The sequence below is a fragment of the Parasteatoda tepidariorum genome, chromosome 8 (genome assembly GCF_982258835.1).
Source record: "Parasteatoda tepidariorum strain Cologne lab strain chromosome 8, Ptep-v5.0, whole genome shotgun sequence".
In the NCBI taxonomy this organism is placed as follows: Eukaryota; Metazoa; Arthropoda; class Arachnida; order Araneae; family Theridiidae; genus Parasteatoda; species Parasteatoda tepidariorum.
In genome coordinates, this window is record NC_141762.1 from 75,539,676 (window position 1) to 75,560,491 (window position 20,816).

The 20,816-nt window shown below is 28.7% G+C and overlaps 1 protein-coding gene across 1 annotated transcript in view; it reads left to right on the forward strand.

Moving 5' to 3' along the window:
• LOC107452234 (uncharacterized) overlaps positions 1-16,645 on the forward strand; it is a 101,243-nt gene extending 84,598 nt beyond the window's left edge. The window contains exon 3 of the mRNA XM_016068578.4: positions 16,112-16,645. Within this exon, the coding sequence (XP_015924064.1) occupies positions 16,112-16,141 (30 nt within the window). The 3' untranslated portion in view covers positions 16,142-16,645. The remainder of the gene's footprint in view (positions 1-16,111) is intronic.
• Positions 16,646-20,816: the final 4,171 nt, after the last annotated feature.

A 20,816-nucleotide genomic window follows, 5' to 3' on the forward strand; every position in this document is an offset into this window, starting at 1 on the left:
ATGTTCATTGTGAAATATAGATTTAATAACAAAAAAAAAGATTTGAAGGAAAATCTTTTACAAACTACAAATTTAGCTTCGTTTCTCTCGCGTATAATTAAACAAAACAACACTTCAAAAATGTATTAAATTAAATATCAAAAAGCGTAATTAAATCACCGTAGAAAAAAGTGCCATTTTTTTGTTTATTTTTTTCTTTTTACGTTTGAAAATCATATATAAAACATAATTAACTAAAATTTAGCATTTATGACAGAAGTTTTCTTTTTCAAATTACAACTGAAAACTATAAGGCAAAGGACGAATAAAAAAAATTAAAAATAAAAGAAAATATTTTAGCAGTTGTTTTCAAATGCGTACATTTATGTTTTTTTTTTAATTATTACCTATTTAGTTTATTTTCTGCAAGTGTAGCAATAAATATAAAAGATTTTTTTGTAAGAATTTAAATGAGAAAAGGAAAAGTTCTCTTACAGTTAAAAAAAAACCTTTCTCAATTTTGTTTTTATTATTCTTGAAATAAAGTGTTATTTGATGTGTCAATTTAATCAATGTTTTAAAGAGGATTTTTTTCTTGCTTCAAATAAACACTTACCATTTGAAAACTTTATCCATTTTTTTTTTTGGTATTCCTATTCGGTTTCAAAAATAAAGTTTAACTGCTATAGCAGAGTCTAATGAACTAAATCAAAAGACTATATAATTGACCAATAAGGTAAAGACTGGGAAGCAAAGGCGGCTAATGCTCAATGCTGATCATAGTACCACAATCATCGTTGATCATGAAATTGTTGAATATTAACTTCATGACCCTCCATGCTCACAACATGCTGTAGTGGGAATGGCTTACTATTTATAAAATATAAGCCTATCTTTCTCCAATGACCATGAGACCAATTTAAAATAGAGATGCAGTGGAATGAGGGATAGAACGTTAACCTCTCAATGACGTAGACCATGTTCTAATCACAGCGATAGCTGGTAGATACGAATTCTACTCCCAGTTCGCACAGAAACTCAGTGCTGACATAAATATTTTCAGTTATCGACGAATCATGGATTAGAATCTCCCGGTCGTCGAGTTAACCATGTAAAGTCTTTGTAGCTCACATCATGTAACGCAAATGCTATATAGTTTCCAGCATTTGCAGTAAAAAGTCCTCCATGAAGGCTAGTTAGTTCTAAAGCTTGATGCAGGAGTACTCTTGTCTTCTGGAATCAAAATTACAAAGCTAAGGAACTGAACATTGATAGTTATAAATTTAAAAATCAGTTCTGTTCAACGTGGTTTATAAAAATAAAAATATGAGGGTAAATAAAATTATTAACTCTGAGTTAACATTTTAAACCATTAACAGTAGTGATCTGATAGATATTACTCCATTGTAGTTATTTGATTTTGAGTGTTCGGGGCCACGCTGTTTTTCAATATATTTTTGATTTTTTGTGACTTCAAAAATAAATTTTCTCTTAACATCGGATGATTAAAAAAATCACTTTATCTCTCTTATCTTGAGGAAAATAGAAAATAGCTAATAAATAATTGATTGTTTCAAAAAAATTTCTAAGCTTGAATAAGAGAATAAGCTTAAAAATTAAGCGCAAAAACTACAGTAAATAATAAATCGTTTTATTATATTAATAATAAGTTAAAACTGTATGATGTAAGTAATGATATTCCAGATAATAATTTTCAAACAGCAATAGATTATCAACTATAGATATTGGTGCTAAAAATCTAGAAAATTTCAGCTTTGGTCGATTAAATCTAGATCTAAAGGGGACAGATTCAAATAAAACTAGGTGTACGCATGTTCTAAGATAATACTCTTAAATATTACCATTTGACAGTTATATTACACACGCATGATGATAGTACGTAACAATTTTCTGAGTCGAAAAGCATAAAAAATGATTATGGATTGATTATGGATATGGATGATTGAAAGAAAAAGATATCATAGAGAGCAGTAACGTCTGTTATAGGTAGAGATTCAGGACTTCGTATTCATGTTACTCCTGGTTTCATATTAACGTAAGCCAACGCATATCAAATCGTTTTCCCTAGAGCAAAGGTCACCAAAATGGTTTATATAGACCTCCAGGGGTCTATTTAACAAAAGCGGGGGTCAATCTGAGACAGGGGGGGGCGAATGGGGGTCGATCCGAATCGGAAGGGTCGATTGTGGGTCAAAAAAAAACAGTTCTCAATACGCAAATCACACATACCTAATTAAATATGTAAAATTTGTGAATTTTTTTTATAATTGACTCAACATCAGTTTCTTTATAAAACATAAATTAATAAACGTATATTTATTGGGGGGAAACAAGTATTTACGTACCACCGCGCAGTGGCACAAACTCAGCGCAGTTTATAAGTCATATGCATATGTGCACTTGTCCAAATGTCACGTGTGACAAGCATTGACGTTACAAATGCAAATATCATACGCAGTTTCAGCTATCTTTGCAAACTGTGTTGAATATTTGCAGTGTCATTATTAAAACTTTTATAGTTTTGGATAATTAGATATTGTTTCGATTTAACCATTCGTTTAGTTTAGGTATCAATTTTAATTGTCAATGCACAAAAAAGAAGGTAAGCATTAATAATATGGATTAGTACAGCCCGCGACAAAGCTATAGCACACTTTGTATTTTTTTACTAAAATTACAAAATTGACCAATTTTGACGAAAATTAAAATTAACCAATTTTGAACCCAATATAGCGAACCTTGCAAAAAAAAAAAAAAAAAAAAAAAAAACCAGGCACACACATCTCATTGATCAAGAAGCAGTAAATCTTTAGTTACTTTACTTAGTATATCTACTTATGCATAATTACTTATTATTTAATAATAAGGTAATTAAATTTCAATGATAATATATTTTTCATAAAACTATTGCGACACAATGTACAATTACTTTAATAAATGTTTAAAATAATAAAATAAATGTACAAACACAGTATCTAATATAGTTTTATTTTAATTAACAGAAAATTACTTTTGTGGGGGTCGATGGAGATTTCGAAAAATTATGTAGGGGTCGATGATCAAAAAAGTTTGGCGATCCCTGCCCTAGAGCGTCAACCACAAAAGTTTATGGTGGTGTGAGTTCTCGTCAGAAACAACTACACTCCTGAAAAGAGGAAGAAAGATCTTAAAAGCCCTATTTTATACCTTTCATCAAAGTGCCTTTTTGAAAGACATAAAAGGCGTGTGCGGTTATCCGAATGGTGGATGCACATACCGCAATCATAAAAAAACGATTTCTCGTTTAAATTCACATGAAACTCATCGGATCGGCGGTTTTCTGTAAAGTGAGGACATTCATTCGATAGTTTAACTAGATATTTCCTTATCAGGAAACTTAGTGAAAAAAGGTTTTATTTTTCCAATTCCCACCTGGAGAAAGACTTTCACAGGCATCTGAAGGGCAGATTTGTTGACCACTCTTTCAGGGGCACCATATTAGGTGTGCCAACTATGCTCCCATAGTAAGAACAGATAGTACAAAGAAGGAAAGAACAGCCTTGCCATGCTCGGGATTTGACCCAGAAACTTTCTGATACAAAGCCAGTTCCCTGGCTCCTACATTGGCCGGTCGGTAATAGAAAAAGCTGATAATGGTCTTGAGATTGGGATTGCATCTCCCAATTTCCCTCTGACAACAGACCAAGGTCTGAAAACAGTGTTATTGAATAAGTGTAATCTATCACCCCTAGGGGCTCTTCGCTTCTACTTTGGAGAAAATAAAAACAGTATGAATCTAAAACATGCCCCATTTTTTTAACAAAAATATTTTTTCTTTCTCATTATTGAAAAATATTATATTTTTCTTTAAAAACAAGGCTGATAGCTTTCAGAAAAAAAAAGTTCTTTTTTACGCATTAAAAGTGTTCTTAAGCTACAGCAATATTTTCTTAAAGGTAACGATGTAAAAATAGCTAACTTCCGGCACAATAATACACTTTAGGTACAAAAAAATCACTTTACGCGAAATTACTTATGACATTATATGAGAAACTGCGTTTTCTATTCAATTAAAGTGCCGGAACACTTTTTACGCTTTTCTAAGATAGGACATTATATTGGTTTATTCTAAGCCTTCTAAGCTTTAAATGTCAATAAAATGATCTGTCCTAAAAACACCAACAAATAAACTAATCACTTGTCATTTTTGTCTACATGACAACATCCCCAATAAAAACTTCGTTTTAAATTTTTACTATTTATCTACAAAAGAAAAAATAGTTGTTAATTTAGCAATTCAACTTATTAGGTCACCTAAAATAAAATAAAAAATATATGAGAAGAAATGAAGTTAAAACTAATATTTTTTTGAGTAACAACATCTTTGACTTTGAGTAACAACATCTTTGACTGTTACTTTACAAGTTTGGTTGTTACTTTAGTTGTTTTTATTTATAACCGTTGAACAGCCGACCTAATTTAGGGTTTACGACTTACAATGTTCAACTCTATAGCCCTGTAATTTTGAACCCAATCTAGAAGACAAGGAAACTTCCGGGTCAAGTACTGGGAGAAAATTGCCTTCGTGGAGGACTTCTTGATGGCACTAACCCGCATTTGCGTTACATGAAGAGGAAAACCACGAAAACCTCCCACGGTTAAACTGACGGCAAGGGGACTCTCACCCATGATCCATCTACCACTAAGGATATTTTTACATCTGCACTGTGGCCAATGCAAGCCGGATGCGGAATTCGTATCAGCCAGCCATCTCTCAGATTCGAACCCGGATCACCTAATTGGAAGACGCTCTGTCCCCTGTTACGGAACAAAAAATCTAATGTACCGTAATTTTTACAGTAATAATTACCGTAAAATCATTGAATTGTTCTAATTAAATAAATATTACTGCGAAAATTACGGTATAATATTTTATTATAAAAATGGATTTTACGGTACGATGTATTTTATGGATGACGCACCCAAAAGTACGGTACTTTATACCTTAATATGATCCGAAATTTTTACAGTGCATTGGAAACACCCATAATAATGTATGTTCATTGCAAATGGCTTGAAATAAATAAGAATTATTGAGAAATGTATTATGCATACTCTAGTTAACCTAAAAGTAAGTGGGCTTATTGCAATAATGTGGATTAGAAAATACTGTAGGTTTATTTCTGGGAGGTGTTTAGCAATGTGCCGGATATTTTAACCAGCTAACAAGATAAAGTATGAATGCTCACAGAGTTTAAGATTATATCAAATATTATTCCCAAAATTCATTTATTACTTCTTGATTGAAATTTAATTTAAGTTCAATGTTTCGTGATCAAATACAGCCAAACATTTTATGATGTTATTTATTCTAAACCGATAGCAAAACTAGTTTTTATATATTCTTGATAATCCTATTCTAGAGTTGAAATTAAAAAACTAGCAAATAAATTACTAATTATTGTGCATTTAATTTATGAAAATAATTCGAAATGTATTTATTCTAATGTCTCATTTGCAATAGTTTTTTTTAATTTTTATTTAAAAATCTACTGATTATTTTCTAATAAAAAATAAATTTCTGATTAAAAATTAAAAATTTCATTTGTTAATTCAATTTTGATAATGTTGAATAAATTTATTGCCAATCCCTCGTATTATTTTACAAATTTAAACAAAATAAAAAGCATGTGGCTAATCCATTCCAAATCCAATAACATTCCATTTAAGGCATTAAGCTTAATTTGACGATTCGATATTATATGCCATAATACTAAAAGAGCAATTCGTAAGTAAACGTGATCTTAAATATAATTTTTTGATTGTTTTCTTTTTAATATTTTATTTCCTTTCTTAATTATATTCCTTATCTTTTTCTTTTCTTTCAAAGACGTTTAATAAAGTTATTATTAATTGAAAACTTTTGTTCTTATGAGAAAAAAAATAAAATTAGAGAATTAATCGAATGAAAAAATAATTAATTCTCCTAAGTGTAAAATAATCCAATTTTCATTCGAAAAAATATTGAGAAAATAATTAGGATAGCACGTTAAAGAAATGATGAAACCAAAGAAAGGATGAAATACAAACATAAAAAGCTTTTAAAGAAAGTTTTCTTATAAATTTATTGAAGGGAAAGGAAATAATAAGGAAGAATTTTGATGAACTGAAGTGAAAAAGAAATATGCTTGTTGAAACCAAATTGTTATACTACTTGTTTTCATAATAATCTGAAATCATATCTCTATCGAAAGAATTGTCTAGAGTATTAGTTATTGGACATATTTTGAATTTTACGAAACACTATCTTAGTAATTTTTGCAAACTTCTATTACTCTATAAAGATAACATATATTCTATTTATAAGCCTTGTTCAAGTTTTGCTTAAAAATAAATTAATACCTTTTTAAAGAACTTTCTTGTGGATAAAAGAGGTTTTTTGAAATCACGTTTTATGTTTGGTATTTCTGACGTTATTAAAACTATCTACGTCAATAATTTCAATGTCATTCAAAACTACCATTTCTTATTCGCTCTTTTATTAGATTTTCTAACTTGCTTTTAACTCTTATGTTATTAACGTGAAAACGTGACACATTTGTATTTTATAATTTTGTTAAATTTTTTGTGTAACTTCTTTTGGTTGCTTTGAAAAGATACAACAGTTTTTTTTTTCAATGGCTTTTAAACGTATGCGTAATTTAAACGGTTAAACGTATCCAAATCAAGTTTATATTTTATTTCGTGATAATAAAATCCTTAACTAGTTATTAAAACAAAAAATAAATAAAAAACAAAATGGAATTAAATAGTTTTATTTCATACAATTTCAAAAGGCATAAGAATTTTATTTTTAAAAAAGGAATAAAACGCTCTTAAAGATAATAGAAAACTTTTATAAATTAATTGAAACTTAAGCATTAAATTAAAAATTGTTATTTTATGATTTGAGAATTCGAAAATGTGAGGAAAGTGAAAATCTTAAACACATTTGACATTTTATAAAAAATGACAAAATATTAGTATTTTTCTTAATTAAATTTTTTAGGAAGGTTCTACCAATAATCGTAATGCTTCAAAAATGTAAATTACAATTAATACATTTACTTTTAGAATTAAAATCGTTGACTTACTCATTCATCATTTTAAAATTCATTTTTAAACTAGTAGTCATTTTTAAACTGAGGGTTGGAAAGGAAAATTAAACTCTCAAGTCCACTAAACTAATTGCATACTTAGTAAAAGCTCTGATTGGCCATTTCTGAAGCAAAATAATTAAACAAATCAAATTTTGCAACAAAAAAATATTTAAAAAAATCTTTATAAAGTATTTAAAATTTTATAGGAAATGAGAAAACTTTAATATATTTCAAAATTTTTTAAGGAAAGATTTGACCAATAATCGCTATCAAAAATATTTAAGAAATTTATTTTTAAAATTAAAAGCGCTGATTTAAGCTTTAACAATTTTTAAACTTCTTTTCAGTTAAACTTGAAAAACTCCACAGAAACGAAAATACTAAGTAAGACCCTGAGTTGGCTATCTCTAGAATAAATCAATTAAACAAATCCATTTTTCAAGAAAAATAAAAGAATTTTTTCATAACATAAAATTAAATTAAACCTAACAATTTGAAACTCATAAACGTTCATTTTCATTTTTAAAAGCTTACATTCCTAATGTTTTCAAACTGATCAATTTTACTCCTTCACATGTTTCTGAAAAAAGTTAATCAAGCAATATCACTTCTACAATCACATAAAATATTTTGCATGCGTTAATACGTGTTATTTTATCTAAAAAACCAATTCAAATTTCCATAAAGAAATAGTTGATAATATTTTTCAATTTAATCGATATTGTAAAAACATTAGCCCCATTAACTATCGGTTAATTTTCAAGAAAACGGTCATAAAAGTGCTTATTTTTTTGCCTTTTGTATTTGTATTACGTATTTGATTAGTGATGATATCTAGATTAAAATAAACTATCTATATTTACCTTAAAAATATCCTGGCACTGTCATCTAGAGTGTAAAATAAGAAATAAAATGTTTTCCAGACAAAAGAAATGAATTAGTTTTATTCTTATTGGCGCGTTACTACTGAACACTCCATCCCGTCAATATCACGGGAGCGATAAATAGAGGGCGAAACCTCACCCCGTCATTTTCACGGGAGCGAGAAGGAGGGGGTTAAGGAACAAGCTAAGGTACAATCGTCTCTGAAACATTTTAAATCGGAAATGTATATCATCTGAACCAAGAAAAATAATCTTTTAGACTTCAACAAACATATACACTTTTCCAAAAACTGCAGTAAATTTCTGACATTTAGAATTAATGGCTTAAATATATAAACTATTTATTAATCAAAATGTTATGAAGATGTTCAAACATCAGAATTATCCGAAGTTCTTGTGTAAAGAAGATGACTATATGTCCTGTACTGAAATAGTTGTCATGTTTACATTCATATGTGCTTATTGAAAAATTCTATTTATGGAATTCGTTGAGAAATCCCTTAAATAAATTGGATTAGAAAATGTCGATGAAAAAAGAAAAAAGTAATCCTATTTTCAACTTGAACTTTGATAGTTAAAGATAATCCATCTTTAGTTGAAAATTGAAATTTGATCTTTAAATCAAATCAACTGAGAAAAATTAACTGAAAGTCCAAATCAAATTAACTTTAAATTAAATTAACGAACCAATAGTTCGACACCTTCGCAAATGGCCAAGAGCTTATTAAATAAAAATGCAAATATCAGATTCTTTGTATTACATACTCTGAATTAACAAAAAGACTTAAATTATAACAAATTATTTTGCCTGGACTTCATTTTTTAATTTCTTTAGGGACTCATCTCATTTAAGTAGTACTCTTTAAATAATAAAAAGAATTAGTATGATATAAATTTGACGAAAAAAGATAAGCTCCTAGGATAGCCATACTTTTTTTTAGTTTATGAATTAAAATTTTTGATTTTTGAAATAAATGAGATCTAAATTAAAAATATTGTCGCATGGTTTATACTGAAAAAAGAATTCAGGAATGTTCTCAGAAAATATTTCTTAATTTAGGGCCTAATGTTGACCACCGAAACTTCTATCTCAAAAGAAAAGGAGAGAAAAACTCTTTCAGAATTCAGATCTCTCTGAATTCTCACGCTTCTAGAATAAATCAAAAACTTTCAGTTGTGACTGAGTTGGGTTTCATCAAGTCACAATCAAGCATTATACGTGACTTAGATGGTATATTTTGTGAATTGTACTAAAGTTTGTAATTCAGTGAGTCGAACGGCCATGAGCAGAAGCATATTCTATTTATATCTACCTGACAGATTCGTGTACTTCAGGCTCACTATTTACGGTGTATATAAACATTTCTTCGTGTACATCATGAGAAGAGATATTGCGCATAGTCTGCAATGGAAATCGAACCCCCGATGAGCCCAACTAGAGAGTGACAGCTTAACCCTAATGTATAGACTAACTTCAAGAAAATAAATGGTCATTTAAGGCACTATCACAGAATTTAGAAAATCATCTAATGGGATTAAATTGATATTCGAGGATTATTAATGAAGGAAAATGTAATATAAAATTCAAGCAGTCAAAATATAAATAAGACTTGCCACGCAAAGAACACTTAATCAATAAATTCATTACACTTTTTTCGAAAAAACTTGCTTTTCAATCAAAACAGATGAGAATCTGTGAAAAAGCAATATTGGAAATCATACTTGACGTTACGAAATTCAAAGTTTAATCTAGAATCCTTTCTTATTTATTTATATATATATATATATATATATATATATATATATATATATATATATATATATATATATATATATATATATATATATATATATATATATATATATATTATATATATATATATATATTTCGACTGTTCGTGTGTATGTCACTGAACTCCTCCTAAACGGCTGGACTGATTTAAATGAAATTTTCTGTGTACCTTCAGAAGGATTCGAGAATGGTTTAGATTCACAATAGAACATTCTGCCACAAACCGTTCCAGCGGTATCAGCGAAAATCGAAATGGAATTTTCTGATTGGTTAAAAGTTAGCCATTGTTTTAAATTTTGCTGTATACGAATCAGTTTTCTAATATCTTGAAGATAACAACAGTGATATTTTCTATCTTATAGCTCTATTCTTTTAGAAAAGTAAATTACATATACTTTAATATTTAATCATAATTCGGTTCTTTATTTCAGGTGAGCACAAGCACGTAAAATCAACGAGAATAAGTTTCGTAATTATTGGTCGTATCACGGATTTAGTATTGTGAAAACTGTTTAATAAAAATCAAGGCAAAAGCAAATTTTATTCATCTTGCACGCTTTTAATAATTATTTATATTTAGTATGCAATTTTAGCTCAATTCAGTATGCAATTTTTCATTGCTGACAGTTGTCATTTGAAAACTATTAAATTGTTTATTATTACAAAGTTTGCGAATTCACAATCATTTTAATTATTTCATTTAAAAAATAGGAGTAGACTATATTTGAGGGTGCCCCTTGACTCTCACCAAGTTGTGATAGCGGTTGATCTCCAAGCTGGCCGATGTTGAATCCCAATCGTGATTCTGATTCGTTTAAATTTCAGCGTTATTTTTAAATGTTCAACGGTATATGTAATTTCAGAAGTCCGTTAGTTCTATGTTGGATACCGGCTGATTAGGTTACTTTTGCTTCTGATCAATAGGATCGAAGGTATGTAGGCAGTCATAAAAAAAGGACTTTAGAAAAAAATGTCACCGCCATTCCGATACCACAGACGCCATTTTCAATTCGTATTTCGCCGAATTTATGTGGAGATGGAGGAACACAGATTCTATTCATGATAAATTTAGACAGTATCTAACTGCTATTAGAGAATTCTGTGCACCTAAAACTGAGGAAATTCAAGCTTAATGAATAAGTGAGATGTTTTTTTTCCTTTTCTTTCTGTGCTTACTCCATTAATTTTTATTTCGATTCAAAATGCATTTTATTGGGTTTATTAATTTTGCTTACATTGGGTTCATTGCAATTTTATAAAGCTTTGGCCGATGTCTTGCTGAAATTTTCCAATGTATTATTAAAATATCATTATGTTTCGGCAGCCATTCCTGTTACCGCGGTGTTCCGCGCAAACAGGAATGGTGATAAACATAAGTTACCAATTTCGTCAAGGGGCACCCACAAGTATATTTTTACCAAAAATAGATTTTTGTTTTAAATTTTATCATTATTATATTTCTTATTTAATTTATTTCATTTTTATTGCTTTTTTATTATTTAAAATAAATACGTGAATTTTCGAATTAGCAAATTTGCGACCACTGTCAACTTCTACATTTCTTTTTGTTTGAAAGAGAATATTTGCAAAAATATGCCGCCTAAACGAATCGCTCTTAGTCGATCAACATCTCAAGCACGCAAGAAGAGAACTAACCGTGTTTCAGAAAAATCGGAGCAACGGGAAGAAAGACTTGAAACTAATCGAGAACACAATGCTTTAGCCCGTTCCTTAGAAACGTCTGAGAAACAGGAAAGAAGACTGTTAACAAATCAACTACGCACTACTCAAGCCTGTTCCTTGGAAACATCAGAGCAACGGGAAAGAAGACTGTTAACAAATCAACTACGCACTTATCAAGCCCGTTCGTCGGAAACATCAGAGCAACGGGATGCAAGAATAAAAATCAATCAAGAACGCACTTCGCTATTCAGACGCTGCCAATACTCTGATTTGAATCTGAGTGCATTTCACTATGATCCGACAACCAACTATAGTCTTTCACCCAAGCGTCATCATCGGAAAAATGGATCAATTATGTATGTTTTGTAGTGCTCTCAAATTTAAGGATGAAACAGCTGGAATTTGCTGTTCTGGAGGCAAAGTGTAACTACCAGATTTAACGTCGCCAGCCGAGCCATTATCAACGTTGTTATCGGGTCAAGCAAATCAATAGAAACTTTTCTTGGCGAATATAGGTCAGTACATTCGTGTTTCCAAATGACTTCATTTGGTACTGCTACAAGTATCGGTGCGCATATGGACAGCTAGAGTTATTTATTACATTCACATGCAATCCTGCTTGAGCTAAAATTAAAGAGCTTTAGTAACTTAGGCAAACATCATCGGATCTTCATGATACATTATCACACGTGAGTTAAAACAAATATTAAGCTCTAAACTTGGTTTTATTGCGAAAAGTCATGTTTTTAGAGAGACACGGTGTCTGATGCATTTTATTGAACGGCAGAAAAAGAGAATTGCCACATGATTTGGCTTATTGAAAAACTCACACCAGGACAAATTGGTCAGCTCATATCAGCAGAAATATTCATGACGCCATTGATCCAGAATTATTTCAGATCATCATCCAAAATATGTTTCATGGTCGGTGTGCCATGATACCATCACCATACATGTCTGTTTGAAAATGCACTAACGATATTCTGGAGAATTAACTGTTGAGACTATCACTGGTTTTTTCACCATTAAATAAAATTCTCTATTCAAATCATAATCACAAATCCACAAATCTCATTTACACACTTAAATACAAAATTTAAATTCAAACTGAAAGCGTTGCAACGCACGCAGGGTACAGCTAGTATATATATATATATATATATATATATATATATATATATATATATATATATATATATATATATATATATATATATATATATATATATATATATATATATATATATATATATATATATATATATATATATATATATATATATATATATATATATATATATATATATATATATATATATATATATATATATATATATATATATATATATATAATCCGTGGCTAAAATTATTTGCAAAACAGGCAAAGTTATGTTTCTCTTTTATATTTTTTCTTAAATAAACATCTATTTTTTAAAACTATTTATGGTCAACTTTTTTAAATTATCCAGTATAATATTACCTTGCGCAGATGCATTTCAGGCCCATCCTTGATAACTAACAAATCAATGCACAGAATAACAAATCACTTCAGCAGTGCAGTAAGAACGGCACTTTAAAACCCTCTAGTTACACTCAATTTGCGCTTTTGTTTTCATATTTCGTAATCTGGCAATCATGTTGCGAAAACATTTTTAAATCATTCTTGAAAAATTTCCCGTCCATGTAAGTACATCTGATTTCGCTACTCGCTTTATAGTCTATGTTTTATGGTGTTTTTTTCCTTTTATTTTATTTTATTTTCTGTTTTTACATGTTATTTTCACTTATTGTGTTCTATTTTATTTGTCGTAATTTTTGTAAAAAAAAAATTTTGAGTGCTCCTCACACTATTGTATTAATATATTTCGCTTTGGCTATATTGATACAATATCAGAAAGCACTCTTTTTTGCGGATATAATCGTGTAGGCTGATGAAAAGATTATATCTTTTTTTTCCGGTTTTTCTAAATAAAATTTCATCCTTTTTTTTTTTTTTGAACTGTTGCTTGTTATTTTTTTACTTATTATCCCCCTCCCCTTTTCATATGTCTATAATTTTTCTTTGTTTTATCTTCATTTTGAACTTATCTAATGAGTTCTGCTTACTTGCAGCTTATGTGCAATAAATGAAACTTATTGTTTTTCTTAACTTTGTTTGTGTTTTCTTGTATTTATTTATTATATATATATATATATATATATATATATATATATATATATATATATATATATATATGTATGTTACGGTGAAGGTGAAACACCGAAATCTGGAGAATGTCGACATTCATCGGTGAATGTCAACAATCACATTGTCGCTTTGGTGAATGCCAGAAATATTTGTTATATCCAATTTTATATTAATTTATTCGTTAATATTATTATATTTATTTGATATTTTCATATTTATTCTATATTTTAATACTTACTGACAATAGATTAGAAGAAACATCAGAGTTTGGAGTATCGGGCAAATATATACCGGGCAATGGCACTTGACCTTAAAAAAAAACATCAGTGTAGGGTATACCGGGCAGTGGCACTTATCCTTAAAAAAACATTAGTGTAGGGTATACCGGGCAAATGTATACCGGGCAGTGGCACTTAACCTTAAAAAACATTCGTGTAGGGTATACCGGGCAAATGTATACCGGGTAGTGGCACTTAACCTTAAAAAACATCAGTGTAAGGTATACCGGTCAGTGGCACTTAACCTTAAAAAAACATCAGTGTAGGGTATACCGGGCAAATGTATACCGGGCAGTGGCACTTAACCTTAAAAAACATCAGTGTATGGTTAAAATATCGAATAAATGTAATTATATCCACGAATAAATTCATATCAAATCGAATGTTATAAATATTTCGGACATTCACCAAAGCTTATCTGTGCTTGTCGACATGCACCGGTGAGGGTCCGAATGTACAAGAATGTAATGAAATATTCGATCTTTCACCGACGTATTTGGTGTTTGTCGGCATTCACCGGTGAAAGTCAACAACGACCGATTTCGGTCTTTCGACGTGACATATAATATATATATATATATATATATATATATATATATATATATATATATATATATATATATATATATATATATATATATATATATATATATATATATATATATATATATATATATATATATATATATATATATATATATTGAGGAATTTATTCTTTTAAAAGCATTATTGAGAGTAAAAAAAATACAACGTGAATAAACGAAGAAAGGAAGAAACAACTATGCCAAAACTTCGCTTACTACATTTTAGCACTAAAATTTAACAAAAAATAATTATCTATGAGTTCTGAATAATTCGATAAAATCATTGCTTCACGATTAAGTTGTGTTCTTATTCGTTAACATTTACTTGTGAGATTGATTGGAAAAAAAATTAATTTGGATTTTAAAATTAGTAAAATGGAATAGTCAGAATTAAGCCCCGTTTACATGCACAAAAATGCGGGGTAAAAGCTGGAATTTTCGTCATTTTCTACCCTTCTTCCCCTACGCAGGGAAAAATTGAAGGACTGAAAGAAGGGTATAATAATTCCTAGTAGGAGATGGAAATATGCAGGGTAAGCTCACCTCGCTTTCCCGAGATGCATTGCGAGTCACGTGATTGTTTACGTTCTGGGCCCATGTGTTTTGTTTTGGAACTCGGAACGTGAAAATATTTTAATTTGTTTCAAATAATGGCGGGAAAAAAAGAAAAGAAGCCAGCTGATATATTTTCTTACTTCCGATTTATCATGTGACCAATGACGTAGAGGAAGTTGTTTGAAAATCCGGGGTTGAAATTCTTTTGCGTGTAAACGGGTTTTCTTACCGATTATACATTGCCCTGTAAAATCCCTGTACCCTTCTTTTACCCCGGTTTAATAGATTGCTCATGTAAACGGGGCCTTAATGTGATGTTTTAAAAAAAGATGAACATTCTGAAAGTTTTTTTTAATTTAATAAAGGAAACAATTTTATATCCAAAAAGTGATAAATTAACTTACCTTTGGCGTCAGGTCTAATTTTAGGAAATTTTTCTGTACAACCAAATGCAGCACAGTAAACTAGTAGAGCAGCACACTTTATTTCAAGATTTTTTTTCCTTGCTTTGAAATTCCCGCAATGATTTTCTTCCACGGAAATAACAAGTAGAAACGGAAGATAGGAAAATTCTTTCTTGATTCGCCATCCAGTCACGTGGTTTCATTCTGAGAACAAAAATTATCTTAATGTGCACGCTCTACTACATTTTACCTTTATCATCCCGGTATATAAAATTCACTGTGTTCTGTTTTTTATTTTGCACACTGAACCCTTGTGCAATATGAGTTGCATATTTCTTAAGAATACTAGTCAATGGTACGAAAGAAAAATTCATTTACTTTTACAAAAGCTTTGTGAACAACTACCCTATAAATTAATTTTTCTTGTAAATAAAATTCGAAAAGTACCCGTCAAAGAATTTCTTTGTTACGTTTTTTAAACCTTCCTAACTGAAAAATATAATAGGCTATATAAATCAAACATTTGTTGCTCTCTTTGTTAACATCTGAGGAATAGTGATAAATTTAATTTATTGATGACTTAAATTAATTAAACTAATTTTAACATAATTTTTTTCTCTTTCAGATTCCTGAAAACCTGATAAAAAGTCACTGAAAGAATTGTCGACGGTTGTTTTGACTGGATCAAAATTTATTTTGCCTATCTCTTTTTATTATAAATCTAAATAAGATTTGGGCATAATATAGCATTTGTAGAAATGGTATGTTATGTAAATAACTTTTAACAAAATTTTACGAAAGGGCCCAAACATGTGATCCATTTGTTTCATACAAAATACTTTAAATTAATGCATGAGATTTAAGCCTAATTTAAGAAGGTTTTAAATCATTTGATAATATATTGGTTAAAATGATTGTTCCTTAAATAAACTGATTGTTCCATGCTATAAATTACACAAAATTTATACCTTCACATAACACATCTGAAACAAATATGGCAATGTTTTTTTTTTCGATTTTTTTTCAAATATTTTTTGCTAACACAGTTTTCTGATAACATTATTTGTTACTCAAAAGAAACGATGCATCTTATTTTATTCGAAGAAAATTAAAAATAAGAATATTTTGGATATGTTTTATTTATATAATCATTAATAAAACAGAGCTATTTTTCTTGTTTAAAAGTAGTACTTTTATATATATATATATATATATATATATATATATATATATATTGAAAAAATACCGTAGAGGAAATAATTTTTTTAGGGTTAAAATTTTTTTTTTTACAGTAATAGGTTGTAAATTATACCGATTGTTATAAGCCATTTTTTACTCAAAACAAAGGATCTCTTATTCTGTTTGCAAAAAACTGGATCATTTATGTAATCGTTTAAAAAGTATTATTTTTCTCTTACTCCAAAGAATTTATTTTTCAAAAAATAAGACACTTCTTAAAAAATCTCATTACGAATTTAAAAAAATATCTACGGCTACAGTTCAGAAATTTGATACCGCGATTGGAGTCAATATGTATATCGATCCTGATTGGCTATTGAAACGTGGCATTTGCTAATTTGTCAACTGTTCTTTCCAGGGTGTGATTTCAAGTAAGCTTAGCCCGCCACATATGAATGCTCTTACGTATCAAATTCTAGATTCTTTAACAACGAGAAAAACTTTTTTTACTTAGCACTAAGACAAGCACGAAGCCTTGTAGAACATAAATAAACTAACTACGCAACGAAGTTGCCAGATACACAAAATAAAAATAATCACGATTACAATAAAATACATAAATAATAAATTTAGGCTAAATAAAATATATAGAATAGAAAGAATTATGTCTTAACATATTCGATATACTATACGGCATTGTATTTAATTAGCTACTCGTTAGTTAACATTCTAACTTAAGTGGAGAAACTTAGCTCGACCTTTGGCAGCAATATCCTGACTATTAACACGTCATCATGTTTATAAACAACCAGCAAGCACTGAGTTTATAGATCAGGTAGGTGTCTCTGTATCAGTCGCCCTCTTCTTAAATTGCAAGTTCTCAATTGCGTACTTGCAATTTAAGAAGAGGGCGACTGATACCTGATCTATAAACTCAGTGCTTGGTGGTTGTTTATAAACATGATGATACTCAATTGCGTACTTGCAACTGAAGAAAAAGACGAACACTGATACGCAGACATGTTACTTATGACCATATATGGCAGTACTTTTACTTTCGTTGCTTGTACCGCCGGTACAAGTAAAAAGTACGTACTTTTACTTGTACTTCGTTACTTTTTAAGTTTAGTACTTTTACTTGTACTTTCGTTACTTTTTTAGGGAAAAAGTACAAGTATTTGTAACGGAAATATCGAATGAAATCGTTACTTTTTTCTAAAACTCGGTAAACTTTCTAAAAAAAAATTAAATTAAAAAAAAATGCTTATGTTTTTTTAATTTATAAAATTAATGTGCAATATCTATGCATTCACAGCTAACTTTGTGTTTAAATACCTTCTGTTTCAACTTATACTGCACATTCAATTTTTTTTTACTAACTCAAAAATCACAAAGCTATCTGAAACCCGTGTTTGCTTTGTTTATGTTTGTGCTTTTAAAACGCGTCTTGAAAGAGTAAAACAATTTTAAATCAATGGTAATTTAAATAGATAAAAATAATAAACTAAAAATCAAAATCAATAGATAAAATTTCTTTTTCGTGCAAATCCATAAAAAGTTTGATATTAAAATTATATTTGATTTTAAAATTATATTATACGATTATATTATAAAATTAAATTATAATATTCTTCCGAATTTAAAAATAAATTAATATCCATAACTTTCAAATTTAAAAATAATTAAATAAGTAACAAAAATTTTGCAAAAACATTAAAGAACATAAGAATACTATTCAATAAAATTTTAGGTTACTTTGAATTTTCGATTTCCTAGAAATGTACTTTTAAATACTAGTTACTTTTTTTGTTTAGTACTTGTACTTTTTACTAGTTGCTTTTTAAAATAAGAACTTTTTACTTTTTACTCGTTACTTTTTTTAAAAATACTTGTACTTTTACTCGTTACTTTTTGAAAGTAACGTTGCCATATATGCTTATGACCTCTGCGTCAGCTGATCGTTTATAAACAAGATGGCGTGTGAAAGTCAATGTTTCTCCACATAAGTTAGAGTGTTAATTAACGAAGTTAATTAAATACACTGCCGTATCGCACATCAAATGTGTTAAAATAGAATTCTTTCTCGTCTACGTCTTTTACTTAACTCAGATTTATTATTTGTTTATGTATTTTATTGTAACAGTGAGATATTTTTGTTTTGTGTACCTGGCAACTTCGATTCATAATTAGTTTGTTTATGTTCCTCATGGGCTCCTGTCTGTCTTTGCGTTACGTAAGAAATTTATAATGGAAGAATTGAAATCTTTGTGAAAGAATATAGAATGTGCCACTTAAAATAATTGATACTTGACAAGTTTGGCTATTTTATACATAGAATGGAAAGAACAGTTGATAACGTAAACAAATGCCACGCTTCAACAACTAATCAGAATCGAAATACCCGCACGACATCACTTACAGGTATTCCGTTGTTCAATTCTTTATGAAGTTTGTTACACAAAACTAACAATAAGTCGTATTTTATTTAAATGAGAAAACAGTTTCGAAGATGTGTCATTTATTCATGTAATCGTTCAAAAAATAGCATTTTTTTTCAAAGGATTAATCTTATTTTTATATATCATTAAAAAAAACCTTTCCACGTTAAAAAAAAAAATTTCCATGGGGTTGTACAAAAAATAAATAAAAAATTCGTGGCGAAAAAAAACGATGTTTTGTTTTTAAACAAAATTGGAAAATAGAAAACAATATCGAAAATGCTCAATTTATGTAATTTGTCATAGCACAGTATCATTATAATTATTTTTTACTACAAAGAATTATCTTTTCAATAAAATAAGACTTACCATATCATTTCAAAAATACGTCATTTGCATAATATTTCAAAAATTGTGTTCTTTTTCTTACTTCAAAGAATTGCCTTTCAAATAAAATAAGATCTGTAGTATCAAACCTTTTTCAGGTAACAAACTTATTTACAACAGCTGTTTGAAAAGTGTACAAAATTTAAAAGTCATTTTTAACAAATTTATAAAAATAAAAAAAAATACGAATGCATAGTTACCATAAGATCAAACATAAAAGAAAAACAAAAATAGATTTATCTAAGTCTTATGGCGCGAAGACGAACATTTCATAAGTAGTATGAAATATGTCTTAAAACTAATACTTCATAAGTCTTATAAAGAGCCAGTCTTAAGGCACCACGGAGTATTTTAATTAATATTTAGTTTTGTACCCTATGGATTATCTTCTCCATGACAAAAACATTCAGAAATAGTTTATGTTTTTCATTCAGCTTCTATTTTTGTTTCTGACAAATTTTCTTTTTATATACAACTTTCTAATAAATCCTTCTTTTTCGTCTTTTTTTTAAAAAATATCTGCAAATTTTACAAAGTAAAATTGTGCAAAAGTGAATCACATTCTTACAATTAGCCAATAACGATGAAGAGACAGTAAGCAAACACAATCAACATAAAATTAAACAAATATATATCTATTTAAATTAGATGCATATTCAATTATGTTGAAATCAAATGCTCAAAAATTAATGAAGTTATTCAGAAACATAATTTAAGTTCGAAGCTATAAAATAATTTTATTTAATTTCATTTTTATTTCATATTATATCCTTATTGGAAAACTAATTGAAACTTATAATAGTTAATAAATGATAGGAATATTAATATCAATTTCTCAAAAAAAAAGAAAAGAAAAAAAAATAAAGAAAAAACACCAAAAAAAATTACGTGGTGGGTCCAAATTATGTATTATTTAAAATCTTAATGTTTGGAAGGAATAATTTTATAGTTCTTAAGTACATGTGTCGAATGATGTGATAAATGATTATAAATTATTCCGTTTTCATTGTATTCACTATTTTGTAATTATCCTGATATTAAACCATTTTTGTTATTCGTGCATTTGTATTGTATTTGTCACAAATTGATGAATCCTTTGTAATTTGATTCAAAAATAAAGCTTTCATGGTCTCTTATTCAATTATTTTAAAAAATTCTCTTTTTAAAGTTTTTGATAAACTGATTCTTACAAACGAAATACAATTGCAAATATGCAGCGAGTTCTGTAGTGAACACACTTAATGCAGTCATGCATGTCTATCTCAAATCCTAAAACTTTAGAAAATAAAGTTTCGAGTCATACAGCCTCAGAAATGTAACTTTCAC